General features: G+C 32.7%; 1 protein-coding gene across 2 annotated transcripts in view; it reads right to left on the reverse strand.

Annotated features, from left to right (window-relative positions):
• Positions 1-14,816, reverse strand: part of TBC1D32 (TBC1 domain family member 32) — a 170,609-nt gene that overhangs the window by 126,279 nt on the left and 29,514 nt on the right. Inside the window, exons 11-15 of one of the 2 annotated variants that reach the window (XM_037520316.2) lie at positions 12,445-12,535; positions 8,910-9,050; positions 6,529-6,609; positions 4,475-4,617; positions 1,516-1,643 (exon numbers count right to left, since the gene is read on the reverse strand). In XM_037520316.2, the coding sequence (XP_037376213.1) occupies positions 1,516-1,643; positions 4,475-4,617; positions 6,529-6,609; positions 8,910-9,050; positions 12,445-12,535 (584 nt within the window). Of the gene's footprint in view, positions 1-1,515; positions 1,644-4,474; positions 4,621-6,528; positions 6,610-8,909; positions 9,051-12,444; positions 12,536-14,816 lie in introns of both variants that reach the window. The other variant, XM_037520315.2, reaches the window with a different exon arrangement.

The following is a 14,816-nucleotide window of genomic DNA, read 5'->3' on the forward strand; positions in this document are numbered from 1 at the left end:
ACAATAGCCTTAGATGATATGCTAGATCAGAGGAACCCAATAGACATTCATAGAATATCCCACCCAAAACAGCAGAATTTACATTTTTCTCAAGTGCATATGGAACATTCTCAAGGAGAGACCAAATTTTGGAACACAATTCAAGTGTCAATAAACTTATGAACACTGAAATCATGCCAAGTATTTTTTCTGACCAAAACACTATAGAGCTAGAAATCAAGCACAAAAAGAAACGAAAAAAAGCCTCAATGATGCTGAAATTAAACAACATGCTTCTCAATTACTAGGTCAACAAGGAAATTAAAACTGAAATTAAAAAATGCCTGGAGATGAAAATGAAGAGAAATAGATAAATAGGTTATTAAAGGAATATTATGAACAATCTGTGCCCACAAATTTGATAAACTAGATAGGTGAACCAATTTCTTGAAAGATACAATCTGCCAAAACTCATACAAGAGGAAACAATTCAAATAGCCCCATTTTCTATTAAAGAAAACAAATCAATAACTTTCCAAAACAGAAAACACCAGCACCAAATAGATTCACTAGTGAATAGTATGAAAAATTTAAGAAATGAAAATTCCCTATAATTCCCTGCAATCTCTTCCAGAATATAGAAGTACAGAAAATACTTTCTAACTCATTGAGTTCACATATATTCCATAAAGACCCTTGTGAATATAAATATAAAAATCCTCAAATATTAACAATTCAAATGCAACAATGTATAAAAATATTATATATCACAAATAATGGGAATTGAAGTGTGCAAGGCTTGCTCAATATTTAAAAAAATCTATTATTATAATCCATCAACAGGATAAAGGAAAAGAATTTTACTGAATGCTAGACATAACCTGATATCCACTGATGAGGGGAAAGTATGAATAAATTACAGTAAACACATATCAGAAGTATTATGCAACAATTAAAGATGCTTCATTCTGTCCTTAAGAATATGTCAATGGTTACACATTAAAAGGCAGTGAAATATATATATAGATATATATATACACCCACACACACATATATACACATATCTATATATGTCTATGTGTGTGTATAAATGTGATACTGTTTTTTACAAAGATAAAAATTCTATGAATATGTATATGTTTGCTTCATCATTGAAAGAACAAAGTCTAGAAGCATAAACATCAAAATGTTACCTTTGGTTAAACCAGTAGGTGGAAATGAATGAGGGTAGAGAAGAAAGAAGCGGTCAGCTTTTCCTCTGTGTACTTTTATGTAGTTTAACTTGAATCAACAATGTATGACTTTAAATGTTTGAAAGAGAAAATTGCAAGGGAGCCAAAAAAAATCTTCTATTCTTAATTTAAAATTACAGACATCAAGAGCTACTCTGTTATTCATGGCTGATCAAGAAATCTGACCAAACCTAGAAAAGTTATCCAGATTTTCATTATCAACTGCAAGGCATTTTGGAAAAATTGAACAGATTGAGGAACTATGTTAAAAATTTCACAAATTATTTAGAACATAGACACTTACCTTTTTTCTTCAGAAGAGCTCATATTTTCTCCATAAAGAAGTAAAGTAAGTCCTTCTTCTACAGATGCAATTCTTGCCAAAATATCAGCTATATGAATTAAAGCTGTTTCAGAGCAATTTGGAGCAGCCTGTATGTTAAAAAGGTAACAAAACAAATCACATCATTTTATTATATGCTGACATATCAGACTAAAATTCAAGGGTGGTAGTACAGTCTAATAAAATTATATTACCACAACTAAAAGAAAGTTAATGATTTTTTTAGTACATTTGTATATGTCTGAATTAAATGGGTCATAATATTCTTACTAGCACAGTTGATATGGCAAATATAAGTTTTCACCTAACTAGCTATTAAGATATAAGAACTATTGCTTTTATTACAGTTTATATGTAATTCTCACTGACAAAAGCAGTGGCTTCTCTACTTCCACTTTGTTCTTTATGTCCCTCTCATTGGGTTCCCTTACTTCCAATCTAATTTTATTACACATAGGATATAATGCACTAACATCTTCTCTATGGGATACCATACCTTCCTACAACTGACTGTGTCATGAGCTGTAGGTTTCACTAAGGACAGCCGACTAAGGACTGACCATAGTCGAGGAGACAGGACAGATGGGTCCAATCATATTTCCTAACGTGATTTTATTTTTTTTTAAATAATAAATTTTATTTTTATATTCCCCACACAATTGCAACCCCCCCATTCTGACCCCAATCCCTCCCCTCCCGCCCCCCACCCCACAAAAAGTGTCTCTGGTTCATAGTTTTTTGTTGATTTTGATTTTCACTTTCCTATAGTTATTCATTTTCCTGGTCCCTTATTTAAGTTTTCTAGATTCCTGCTATGAGTGAGACCATCCGGTATTTTTCTTTTTCTTTTTGGCTTATTTCACTGAGCATGATCCCTTCCAGCGCCATCCATGTTGCTGCAAATTGCATGTGTCTATCTTTTTTGAATGCTGAGTAATATTCCATGGTATATATGTACCACATCTTCTTGATCCAGTCATCTATTTTTGGGCATTTGGGCTGTTTTCAAAGCTTAGCTATTGTAAACAGTGCTGCTATAAACATAGGGGTGCAGGTGCTCTTTGGAATTGATGTTTCTGTGTCCTTTGGGTAAATACCTAGGAGTGGAATTGCTGGATCATATGGAAGCTCTATGTTTAGTAGGTCCAGAAATCTCCACACAGCTCTCCATAGTGGTTGGACCAGTTTGCACTCCCACCAACAGTGCAGAAGAGTTCCTTTTTTCTCCACACCCTCGCCAACATTTGTTGTTGCTAGTTTTTTTAATATGTGCCATTCTCATTGGTGTAAGATGGTATCTCATGGTAGTTTTGATTTGCATTTCCCTGATTACAAGTGATGTTGAACATTTTTTCATATGCCTGTTGGCCATTTGCATTTCCTCTGCACAGCAAAAGAGACAATAACAAAAACAAAGAGAAACCCCACCAACTGGGAGAACATTTTTGCACACAACACTAATGATAAAGGACTGATCACAAAAATCTGCAAAGAGCTGATGAGACTCAACAATAACAAAGAAAATAATCCAGTCCAAAAATGGGCAGAAGAGCTAACTTGATTTTAAATGAAAGTCTACTAATCATATCTATTCCAGAGTATAGCAAATTAGAGCAAAGCAAATATTGAAAACTACTATGCTGGAGCCCTAAGTCTACTAAAGTTCCTGTTTCTGGGGCCTTTTTATTAGCCTATACTTGCATGGATAAAATCTGATTGAGAAGAGAGGTAGCCAAGACAACAGCAGTCTTCCAAATTACTAAGTAATAGTTAAGAATATTAGGTAGAAATTAAAGATGCTCATTGGGTAATCAAGAGCTTGGCCTACCCAACTACGAGACACATAAAGGCATACGTATAGGCAAAAGGAAGATGTCGAAAGAAAATTAAAAAAAAAAATTATGAAAGCAAAGATGCAAATAATGGCTATGGTGCAAAATCCCAGAGACAGTTCTTAGCTCTGCTATATGGTTTATATTTCACTATACTGTTAAAAAACAGAATTTTAAATACTATTTTATTGTATGATTTTATGAGTTTTATTTTATCTTATTTTTCTGAGGTTGCAGGTAAGACCAAAATAATTTATCATTGTATCCACTTCTTTCCCAGAATTTTATGCTTTGTATCACATTTACATAAATGCTTAATACATATCTTCTGAATGAACAATGAATAATGGGTGGGTAAGCAGTTCCCCAGCCCACTGAGGGATGGGCATGAAAGGGAGATGAAACCAATAAAATAACTACAAAACACAGACATGGAAAGGCAAAAATCTTTAGTCCATTGATAAGTTAAGTCAGTCCCCAGAAGCTGAAGTCATAGAAGTAGAAGGATACACTAGACAGACAGAAGTACTAGGAGTGGTATCAGTGTTGCCACCTATTAAATTCTGACCTTGAGCAAGTCATTTCTCTCAGACTCAATTCTGAGGATCAAATTATACAATGTAAAGGAATATATCATAAAAACTAAATAAAGAGATATACATGTTTTTTAGTTTATTTTTCTTAAGTAATACTTATTTCATATAAAATATGGTTGACGCTTCTTCAGGAAAATATTTCCAGAGGCTATAAAATTGCCATTAAGCAAATAATAAGCTATTTACAATATTTAGTATATTTGCCAGACAAATAGCTAATTGGAATAACTTCTCAGTACTTATAATAAGCAAATCTAAGTCTGACTGGAAAAAAAAATTAAATGTTATATATATTCCCCCAAATATCATAAATAATAAATCAACTTATTTTATAGCTCATTTAAAAGTAAATAAAAATCTATATAAGCATATAGGATATCTATATGTAAAAGAATGATGCAATATTTCAAATATATCAAACGTAGAAATAAAGTCCTATAGTATATTCACTAATACCCTATTAAAAAACACTCTTTAGTAAATAATACTAACCTTAGTTCCTTTCATTAAATTATGAATAGGCTGAAGAAGTGCCTCAATCACACTGCTGTTATGTAAGCACTCGATTGCACATTCTTTTTGATCACACAGGATCCGCAGAACTTCAGTCACCATACTTGCAGGAGAATAATTGTCTGCTAAGCCAGAAATATTTTTAAATATTAAAACTCTGAAACATGGACTGTTTAATGTATCTCCTATTTATGCTGAGCACATGTTTATTTTGCATAGTTGAGACATGTTCACTAGCTATTGCTGTTGCAAAAAGGTCAACATCAAGGTCAAGTAGCTTGAAAATCACACAACTCAATGTCCAAAGGATGATGTATTACCAAATTACAACCTAAAACTTAAGGAGATATCAATTAACTTAACATATTTTGAAGTTAATAACAAGTGAGTAAATGACAAATACAAATGCCAAAAAGACAACAATATAAGATCATTCACTGTTTGACATTAATCACTGTCTGATAGCAAGGGTATAGTTTGAAACAAATTTACAAGTTTTCTGCTCCTCACAAACATTTTTATTCTTCTTAAAAGATATCAAGATGTTGAGATTAGAGTCATGATGACAAAACTACAGCCAAAAATTAGGCAGGAGGAAAAAGAAACACTCATGGAGACTAGTGTTCTTCTTGTATCATCAATAAAACCAATGAAATGAATGAATAAACATTCTTGAGATTTTCTTTTAAAATGTATACCGAAAACATAAATATAAATATAACGCATGGAACAGTCACTAAAATAAGTATGACATTTTAAGGATTCATAAATGAATGCATTTTCAGATTATTTAGTTTTCTAATTACTTACAAGGCAGTGTTTCACAGGAGGAAACGAGGGAACCAAAAATTAACTATGTAAAACTGTAGTAAGATACCATGTTGAGAGTAACACCAGTTCTTAATTTATGTTACAATATCTTATACTTCATAAATATAGTAAGACATTAAATCAATACCTGACAAAAAGAAAATGGAAAAGGAAAGTTCAGTGATTTTTTTAAACTAGCTCAAATGAGAAACCCAATTTGCCATGAGATACAGTATTAATAAAGGTATGATCAGTCATTCTTCCAATAATCTACTATTTGGGGGGTACCTACTATGTGCCAGATGCTATGCTAGGCACGGAAGACAGAAATAAGAAAAAAGTCTACTAGATATAAACTGAGATAGTTACAATTATAAAAAAAAAATTTTATCATAAGGGACGTTCAGCATGCTGTAGGAGCATATAACTGGGGATCTAACCTAGTACTTTATACATGTAAATGCTGTAAGACAGAAAAGTTTGAAAGGCATTATTAGGACTGATGTACTATTGCACTTACCTATAAAAACATCAATTGGTAAATACATTACCACACTAACTTATGGCCCAAACCAATTTTTTCTTTGATTCATTTTAGTTTCTCCCAGAATTTTTTCCAGCATTTCCAGGGAGAACACCATGTGTTTATAAATTATGTGTTTTGTTTTAAGGATTTTGCCTTGGAAACTTCCATTGATATTCAAAGGAATATGTTATCTTTTAAATGTTAATTATCTTATAACATTTTTTTTAAGACTCAGTCAACAGCTAAAGACCAAATGGCATTTTACTCAAAAACATGAAATGGCTTATTTATTATTTTAATAAAAATAAGACCCTCAGGTTTTGAATGTAAGCTGAAACAAGAAAGCTAATCAAAACACCAAGAAAAGTTTACACAACAGAAAACAAGAATGAACACATTAGTACCTAGCAAACTTCCTTTACTATCATTTCTTAAGAACACTATAATCTTAAAGAACATGAAAATTCTCAGCAAAAAATGGTTCCAAAAAACCAGATTAGGAACATCTTAAAATATCAATGAACAAAATTGAATTTTATGGTTTACTTCTAGAGTCAATATAATTTGTCATGGATACTGCATGTTATGAAACTTCTTTACTAAACTATGTCAGTCACTCAAAACATATGGAACAACATAATATTTAAATATTCTTGGATGTTTTCTATTTCTCTATTTAAAATAAAAGCAGAATTACCTGATGTCATCTTTGGACAACTTGGTGAGTAATAGATAAGTTGGGTAAACAAAACAAGCAGATCTGTAAGGGATACTGAATCTTCAGAAAGGAAAACAAAGAAATTATTTTCAAGCATACCACTTATTGCTAGCAAAATTTAACAGAGCTTCCTTCTTCCTACACTAAGTTTTTACAGCGACTGGTACTATCAAGGAGAAAGCTGCAATAATCCAAAAAAGAAGATCCTTGAATCTGATTAGGGTTGTTTGAGTTTATTCCATTAGGAACAATAAAATTCAGTTTCATATTGTTGATCCAGCTAATTTATCTATACAGCACTGTAAAACAGAGGTCAGCAAACTTTCTGGACCAGAGAGTAAGTATTTTAGGCTTTGTGGCCAAGCTATCTATCTGTCACAAATAATCAACTCTGCTGATTTAGCACTAATGCAGCCATAGAAAATATACAAAGAAACTGGTTATTGTTTAGTAAGACTTCATGGACATAAAATTTGAATTGTGTGTATATTTTTATATCTCAAAATATTAATTCTTTCCAATAATTTAAGAATATAAAAACCCTTTTTAGCTCGTAAGTCATACAAAGCTGTGTGCTAGATCTGGCCCATTGGCTGCAGTTTATCAACCCCCTCTCCTGCAGAAGCTTATATAAAAAGATTCTGGTGAAAGCATACATAAAATTTAAAGGTGAATACTGACTTACTGCTAATACAGTGCACTAGATCTCTCTAGACTGTCAGTTATTGATATTGACCTGTGACATTTGATAGGTCAAATGATGAAAGTCAATATAAAGTGTTAAATAAATTACAGATGATAAACTTATATGGAATACCTACAATAATATCACAAGTATACATTAATCTTTCTAATAATTCTGTGAAATTCAACAATATCCTATAAGATGATAATTTTTTTTTGAAAGTAAATGGTTTACCAAGTGCCTAATATGCTCAAAATTATGTTACCTTGGGGAAAAAAAGTACATAAAATATTTTTTCTGAAGGAGCTCATAATCAACCTAAGAGATAAAAGATTTCATTAAGTAAAGCAACTAGTTCAAAAGTGAAGATTATAGTCTAATAACAGAACTGGCAAACTATAGCCATTGTGGACTAATTTTGCAAAAATTGCAAGCTAAGGATGAAGTTTACATTTTTAAAAGAAAGTAAAAATGTCAGGGCCAGATTCAAAGGTTCTCTAGGACTCATGGGATTTAACAAAGAGTCATACTCCTAGTTATGATTTCTTACAAAAATGATGCAAAAGTCAAGGGGAAAAGGTATATAGGGTCAAGTCTGGAGCAGGTCAGGGGCAAGTGTCCAAGGTACTCTCCTAATGGAGTCTTTCAGAAATGAGCTGTAACAAAATACGTGCTTGTCATCTACCAAAGAAGCTCACTAGAGACTCGGTGCCCATGATTTTTTTTAGGCATTGAGCATATAGCACATATCAGGATTCCAGAATCTACCCTGCTCCAAAGAGGTTACACAACATAAATCACATTGTGTGGACAGAAAGTCTAGGCACAGTAAGTCACTCATCACTGCAAATAAAAAGAATTCCAAGTTTCAGATGTCAGTCAAGGTACAACCTTGCAAGCAGGATATTCTAAAGATAGCAGTCTCAGGCATGCTGCACTAACTCTTTTTGCACATGAGGATGTGCAACACACACATACACACACACAGCAGAATATGTAAAAAAAACAATATGTGAGTATGTGGCCAACAGAACCCAAAATGTTTACTACCCTTTACTTTACAGGAAAATCTTGCTGATCTGTATATTATAGTCCTAGCATAGACTTAAAAGTTTTAATAGATAACAAACATGTTTAAGTTTGCTATTTAAAAGTGGGACTTAGGGTAAGAGCATAGTAATAATATAACAAATGTACAGAGCTTTGCAGTTCATAAAATAGTAGCTGCAGTTTATAAATCACTATATAGTCATTATAAGAATTCTGCTTCTATAATTACTAACATATTATTCCATTTTAACAGAATTAAACAGCAGTTAAGTTGCTCAAAAGATCACAGTTAGTGTTTAGGGGAACAAGAATCTCAATGAGGTCTTCTAGACCTTAATCTAGATCTCGATTATTCATTACTCCTAGGATTTCGAAAGGCAAAGAGGAATAAACGCATGAAAGGCTAGGGTAATTGAAAAAAAAAATAACTACATATATAGGAGAAAGTATATACTGAAAAAGAAAAAAACAGCACTTCAACAGAGAATAAGCCATTAACAGACTAAAAAGGTATGTCATTAGAAAAATCTCTTAGAAGAGATAAGGACAAATTTTCAAGTTTTAATAATCCATAGCACATAAATTTTACCATACCAAACATATTCATTTCTTTAACTACACGTACCTTTTCTATTCTTCAGCTTTACAGGAAATAGCTTTCTACCTTGTGTGTAGATCAATAATCGTCCTAAAAGGCATAGTGAGTGAATGAAATATATATATTGCAATTCTTGTCCTGAGTAGTAGAAAGCTTTCTGTTTGTTCCCTTAAAAAAAAAAAGAGGTAAACAATTACATTTATTTTTATGTTATTATACTTTATTGTGCCTGTGCTCATTCCCTTCTGAACACTAAACAAGGTTGCAGTCTACAATGGAGACAGTATAATTTTTTTCTTCTTGTTTCTCAAAATCCTTTAACACCTATTTATGAAGAAAAGTGATCGCTATAATTTTATTTTAATTCAGAAAAGCATAATGTGCATTTAGTGTTCATTCTCAAACAAACACTTAATATTGTCAGGATTGTTATCTGTCATCCAGAGACACTTCAAGTTAGGGAAGGGAGAATCTGAACAGTTTAATGATACCAACTGAAGTCACTACCATAAAAGGTTATATTTAAACCATGTTAGTAAATGAAATTAAAGTCACTAAAATATAAATAACTTCCAATACACATCATTCATTCACTCATTTATCCATTCATTCAAGAAATAGTATGTGCCTATTTTGTACAAGACTGAATTATTTGCTGGTGTCAAAACCAATAAAAATAATCTAAGTTTGTGTCCAATTCAGGATGGCAAAGAGTATATGACCAGAGCAAGGGAGGGACAAGTGAGAGAAACAAGTGGCTAGAGGATGGCACAGTCAATCGCAGAGGTCTGAGCTGCACAAAGAATAAGGGCTTTATCACAGAAGCAATTAGGGCAATATTAAAGGACTTTAAGCCAGAAAATAACAATCAAATATGCATGTAGAAAAATAACTCTGACAGCATATAAGGTGAATAGAAGAAGGTCAAGGCTTGAAATACTCATTAGAAAAATTCATGAATAAAAAGAATGGTGAGGATAGCAGAGATAAAAATAAATGTTTAAGGACACAAAATCAATATGCCTTAGGATTATAGGTGAACCATGAAAGAAAATTCTTAAGTTCCTAAATCAAATATCTATGTACATAATAAATTTTTCTATTTAAGTAATTCTAAAGAAAAAACAAAGGTTGAGAAAAAGAAGTCATTTCAGGCCTTAATATTATAATATTGAAGTGTCCTTGGAGCATTCAGAAAGATATGCTAAGTATGAGATGACTATGTGGGTATGATTCCAGCAAAGAGGTGTGGATTTAAATATTTCACAATTATCATACACATTAATATATATTTGAAACAATGAAAGTTGTTGGTCTCCCCCAAGAGAACAGGTAGACTCATGTGGAAAATTACAAAGGGTAAAAGCTTTTGAGTACAAATATATAAAATAAAAAAAGGTGTCAGATGAGAATAAGGAAATCCCAGAAAGACTAATACCCTAAAGAAAAGGGAAAGAGTTAGAGGAAAATGCTATAAAAATGAGGACAAGAAAGAGTAGACGTCAACAATGAGGTCATGGAAAGGTAGAAATATAAGCCTTATTTCTGTTCAAAATGGGTAAGACATAAAGAAACAGGATGGGAATGCATACAGAATACTTGGAGGAGTTTTTCTCTAAAGGGAAGCAGAGAAGTAAAGTTCATATGAACCTGTTCAGCTTTTATATTAAAGATACTTAAATACGTTTAGAAGATGGAGAAGAGGTTACCAAAAGAAAGACAACACAATAATATTTGAAGCAATGTCCTAGTTGTAAAATGAACAGAAAACACAACAGGTGGAAAGAGAATCAAGAATAGACAAAGCAATCAGTTTGAAACAGTGTGGCTTAGAATAAGGGGGTTTTGATAAGGGCATATACAAATGATTTGCATGCATAGTTGAAGGACATTTAGCAATTTATACCTGTAAAGTTCTATATTTCTTAGTGAAGTAGGAATGCAAGGTCTCTTCTTGGGAGAAAAAAATGATCAGGGGCAAGGCAGTGGGCTTGGTGAGAATGGTGAAGGCTTGCAATAGCTATTCTAGAACACTGAAGAGAGAACATCTTTTGAAACTAAGTTCCAAAAGAACATAAAAAAAGGTTAGAGAAATAAGTATGTTATCAATTTACATCACAAATGTTCTTTGTTCAATTTCCTGAGGACTAATGAAGACATAAGATTGTTCTAAAGTTGAGGAACTATAGTCAGGAAATTCTGACAGAGAAAACAAGAATTTTCAAAGAAATGGCAAAAGAATGCAGTGAAGCACCTTAAGGTGTTCGCTAGATAGGAAAAAAAGCAAAGAAGGTCTAGTAGAGTGGTAGGGTGTGGGAAAGAAGCTAGATAAAACATTTTAATACAAAGAAATTAGAAAATCTATACATTTATAAAGAACAAATGATATAAACTCATGTATGCTTTCCCTTTTATTATAGACTAAGTTCTGGTTACTGTAACTTCTGTGAAATTCTGAAATACCAGCTTGTGAAAGTCACTAATTCTTATTCTTTGACCATTGTTGCTGCTTGAGTTAGATGAAGAATTTACCCAAGGATAAAGTATAAGATATCTTTGTATTCTCAAAAAACCTATTATTTGCTTAGCGAAGTAACAAAATACCAGAGTGATTACAAATAGCAAATTCAGATGGTTCACAAGTTGTGTAATGTAAGTATAAGAGCAATAAAAATTCAGAACAGGACTTCTTGAAAAGTTTAAAACAAAGTTCACTGTTTCACGGTAAATAAGATCTATATTAGTGTATGGGGATTGTGGATACTATAGACAGTAGGAATAAGAATAACAGAGGTTTATAGGCATTGGTATACAAAAGAATATTGGTAAGAGAAGATTCACTTTGAGCAATAGCTAAACATGAGATTAGACAGAGAGATCAGGGCCAGATTAGAAAACAGCTAGGATATTTTAGCTCAGTCTGAGGGTAAGTAGAGAGCAATCACTGGATGAGCACATGGCATCCAATTAGACTATATCTTATAGAAATTTTCCTCCTACTAAAATGATTCAGAGACTGGTTAAATGACAAATCATTAAAGGAAGAAGAGTGAACAGAATATTTATGCAGTATAACAGACTAGCAATATAAAACCCAATATTTGAAGAAAACCATATGGTGAAAATTAGCATGAAGACTTTAACTTCAAATGTAGATATGTTATACAAAGAACAGTTAAAACTAACCCAAAGCAAACCCTATAAATCTGACTGTAGAACTGAGGCTACCAGAGGGGGATGGTGGAGGTCAAGCCAAGTGTGGAGGGGGCGATGATGAACTATGAGTGTGCCTTGGCGATGGATGTGGAATATGTTGACATATGCACAGTTGTGTACCTATACATACAAATCAAATACAGTGTTGTGAACAAATGTTACCGCAATTAAAAAAAAATAAACTTTAAAAAAGATAGCATTTATGGTATATTTAATTTGTGAAAAATATGTTACATTGGTAAAAGTGACCTAATTTACCATGCTATTATTAAAAAATAAATCACTATTAAGCTAGTTTTATTAATAAAATTTACCATTTTAAATGTATGTAACAGAAAATACTTACCACAATGCTTTGAATGTCCCAAAATCGCATCAGATTTCATAGTTTCACACAACTCAAAGTACTGAACACATTGTTGAACTGCTGTCATTATCTAATAAAATAATAAATTATTAAGACCAGAAATTTGCAACCTACAAGTCATTTTCTAAAAACAGTTAATTAAGACTGTAAAAATATGCTGGTAAAATTAAGAATAGATTTCCAGACCACTAAAACTCAGTCTCCCTTGTTATATTTTAATCATGGTATCATTATGGCAAATACTGAAAATATTGGTGGAACTAATATAATATTGGTATCAATGTACAAAAATAAACATGTACTTTATTTTTCATAGTGAAAGATACCAAAACTCTGTAGCCATGACTTTAAAAACTCTCTTCTTAATATCCCCAGATCCCTTGTCTTAGAGTCTTTTCTTCTTAACTTACCAATAAAATGTGAACTGGTTCAAGTCTTTATTTCCATAAGAAAGAAAAAAAGATCTCATAATTCAAATTGTAGCCACAATAAAAATGATCTCCAATCTGTACTGTATCCAGTGATTTTCTTAAGAGTCTCCATTCTACCTCCTCTGATTCCCCACAAGCAGAGATTTCAAATCTTCTCCCCTTTCCTCAGCACCTACCTACTTCTTGTAGGAACCCTCTCATTCTAATTCTCAAATGAGAAAAGTCTGGTAATTAATGGATTTGGTAATAAGGTTGTTGGTGACATTGAAATGATCAGTTTCAGGGGGGCTTGGGGACTAAAACTAGATTAATAAAATGGACTGGGAGCTAAAAATGTAAAGACAGTTCATGTAATTTTCATTTTCAGGAAGGCTGCCTAGGAAGAAATGAAAAAGACATAGCAACAATTGCTACAGGGGATCTTGGAGTCAAGATAATTATTTTTCAAGTTGGAAAGATATGGCCATGCTTAAAAGTTTTTGGAAGAGGCCAATACTATACGAAGAGTTTGAATACACAGGACACAAAAAGGGCAGATAATAGAAAAAAGGTGTCCAAGAGTCAGGAGTAGGTAGAAACTAAGTAGAAGGAAGGGTTAAGCTCCAGAGGGAGGAAAGGGATGGAGGATGTATGACTAGAGGCAAGTTCATAATTGTGGTGTCAAAAAACTGATAAACTTCCCATTTTCACTTATTCTTATGTCCTCAGTTTTATGCATTAGAGTTAATGTGGTAGGACTTCTACCTTTAGAATGTCCTGTTTTACAAAACTGGACCTTACATAGCATATGGGAACTTGTATTTCAGATGGGCTCCTGCCATTCTGAGAACTGACTAAAGGGATTCACTGTGCCTAAATTGATTGTACAATCAGTGTGCTTTAAGCTGAACATCTACTTTCCTTCTGGGAGTCTGGAATCCTAGTGTCAGGAAGAGGAAGGGGCTACATATTCAATACCAATTTTTTTAAAAAATGAGGGAAGTCTTTAATGATATTCCCTATAGACAAAATTTCACATTAACTGTCATAATTTGATGCTGGAAGAATGGAGTAGAGCTCACTGTGAGTCTACTTCGAAAAGAGGCTTTGAAGCTTGTGCCTGGTATCCTAAAGACTTCACCCAATGAACCTTTACCCTACACTGATTTTGTTTTATATATTTTTTGATAATAAATCATAGCTGGGAGTAAGAAAATATTCTGAGTCCTGTCAGTTCTCCCAGCAAACCATCAAATCTGGGGGTGGTCCAGGGATTCCCTCTCATATCTATACATCTTGCCTAAATCATGCTTTAGAGAACCAGACCACAAATGTAAAATTGCTTCTTGAAAAATCTGCATTTTTAAACCTTATATGAACAAATTTACCAAATCTAAATCTATTACCTTTCCCAACTTTCTGATTTTTCTCCTTCTGTGTCATATTACCATCTCAATGAATGATATTAATCAACTAAGTCTTCATCTATCCCCATTCAAAAAATTAAGTCCTCTAAATCATACAATAAGAATATGTTACTCCTCGGTTCACTCATTTATCTCAAGTCACACTGTCATATCATCAGTTCATAGTTCCATCATCTTTTCCTTCTATTATTATAAAGCCTAGATATTTTTACCTCAACATTTCTCCCATCTCTACCTCGTACCCTCAACCCATTTTTCAAACCCCTAATACAACTGTTACTTCAGTACTTAAAAACCTACCAAGGCTTACCACACTTCAAAATAACATCTAGTCTCCTAAATTTGACATATTATCTACAAAAACTCTTTATGATCTGATAATAATTTGTCTAAACCGCTTATTCTCCAGATGGCCTCCCTCCAAACACACATGCATGCCCAAACATACATAAAAATATGGATACTATGTAAATTCTGTAACCAAATGTCATTTCAACATTTGACTAGCCAAATA

Source organism: Talpa occidentalis, unplaced genomic scaffold, assembly GCF_014898055.3.
Source record: "Talpa occidentalis isolate TD23 unplaced genomic scaffold, MPIMG_talOcc4v2.1 talOcc4.2, whole genome shotgun sequence".
NCBI lineage: Eukaryota > Metazoa > Chordata > Mammalia > Eulipotyphla > Talpidae > Talpa > Talpa occidentalis.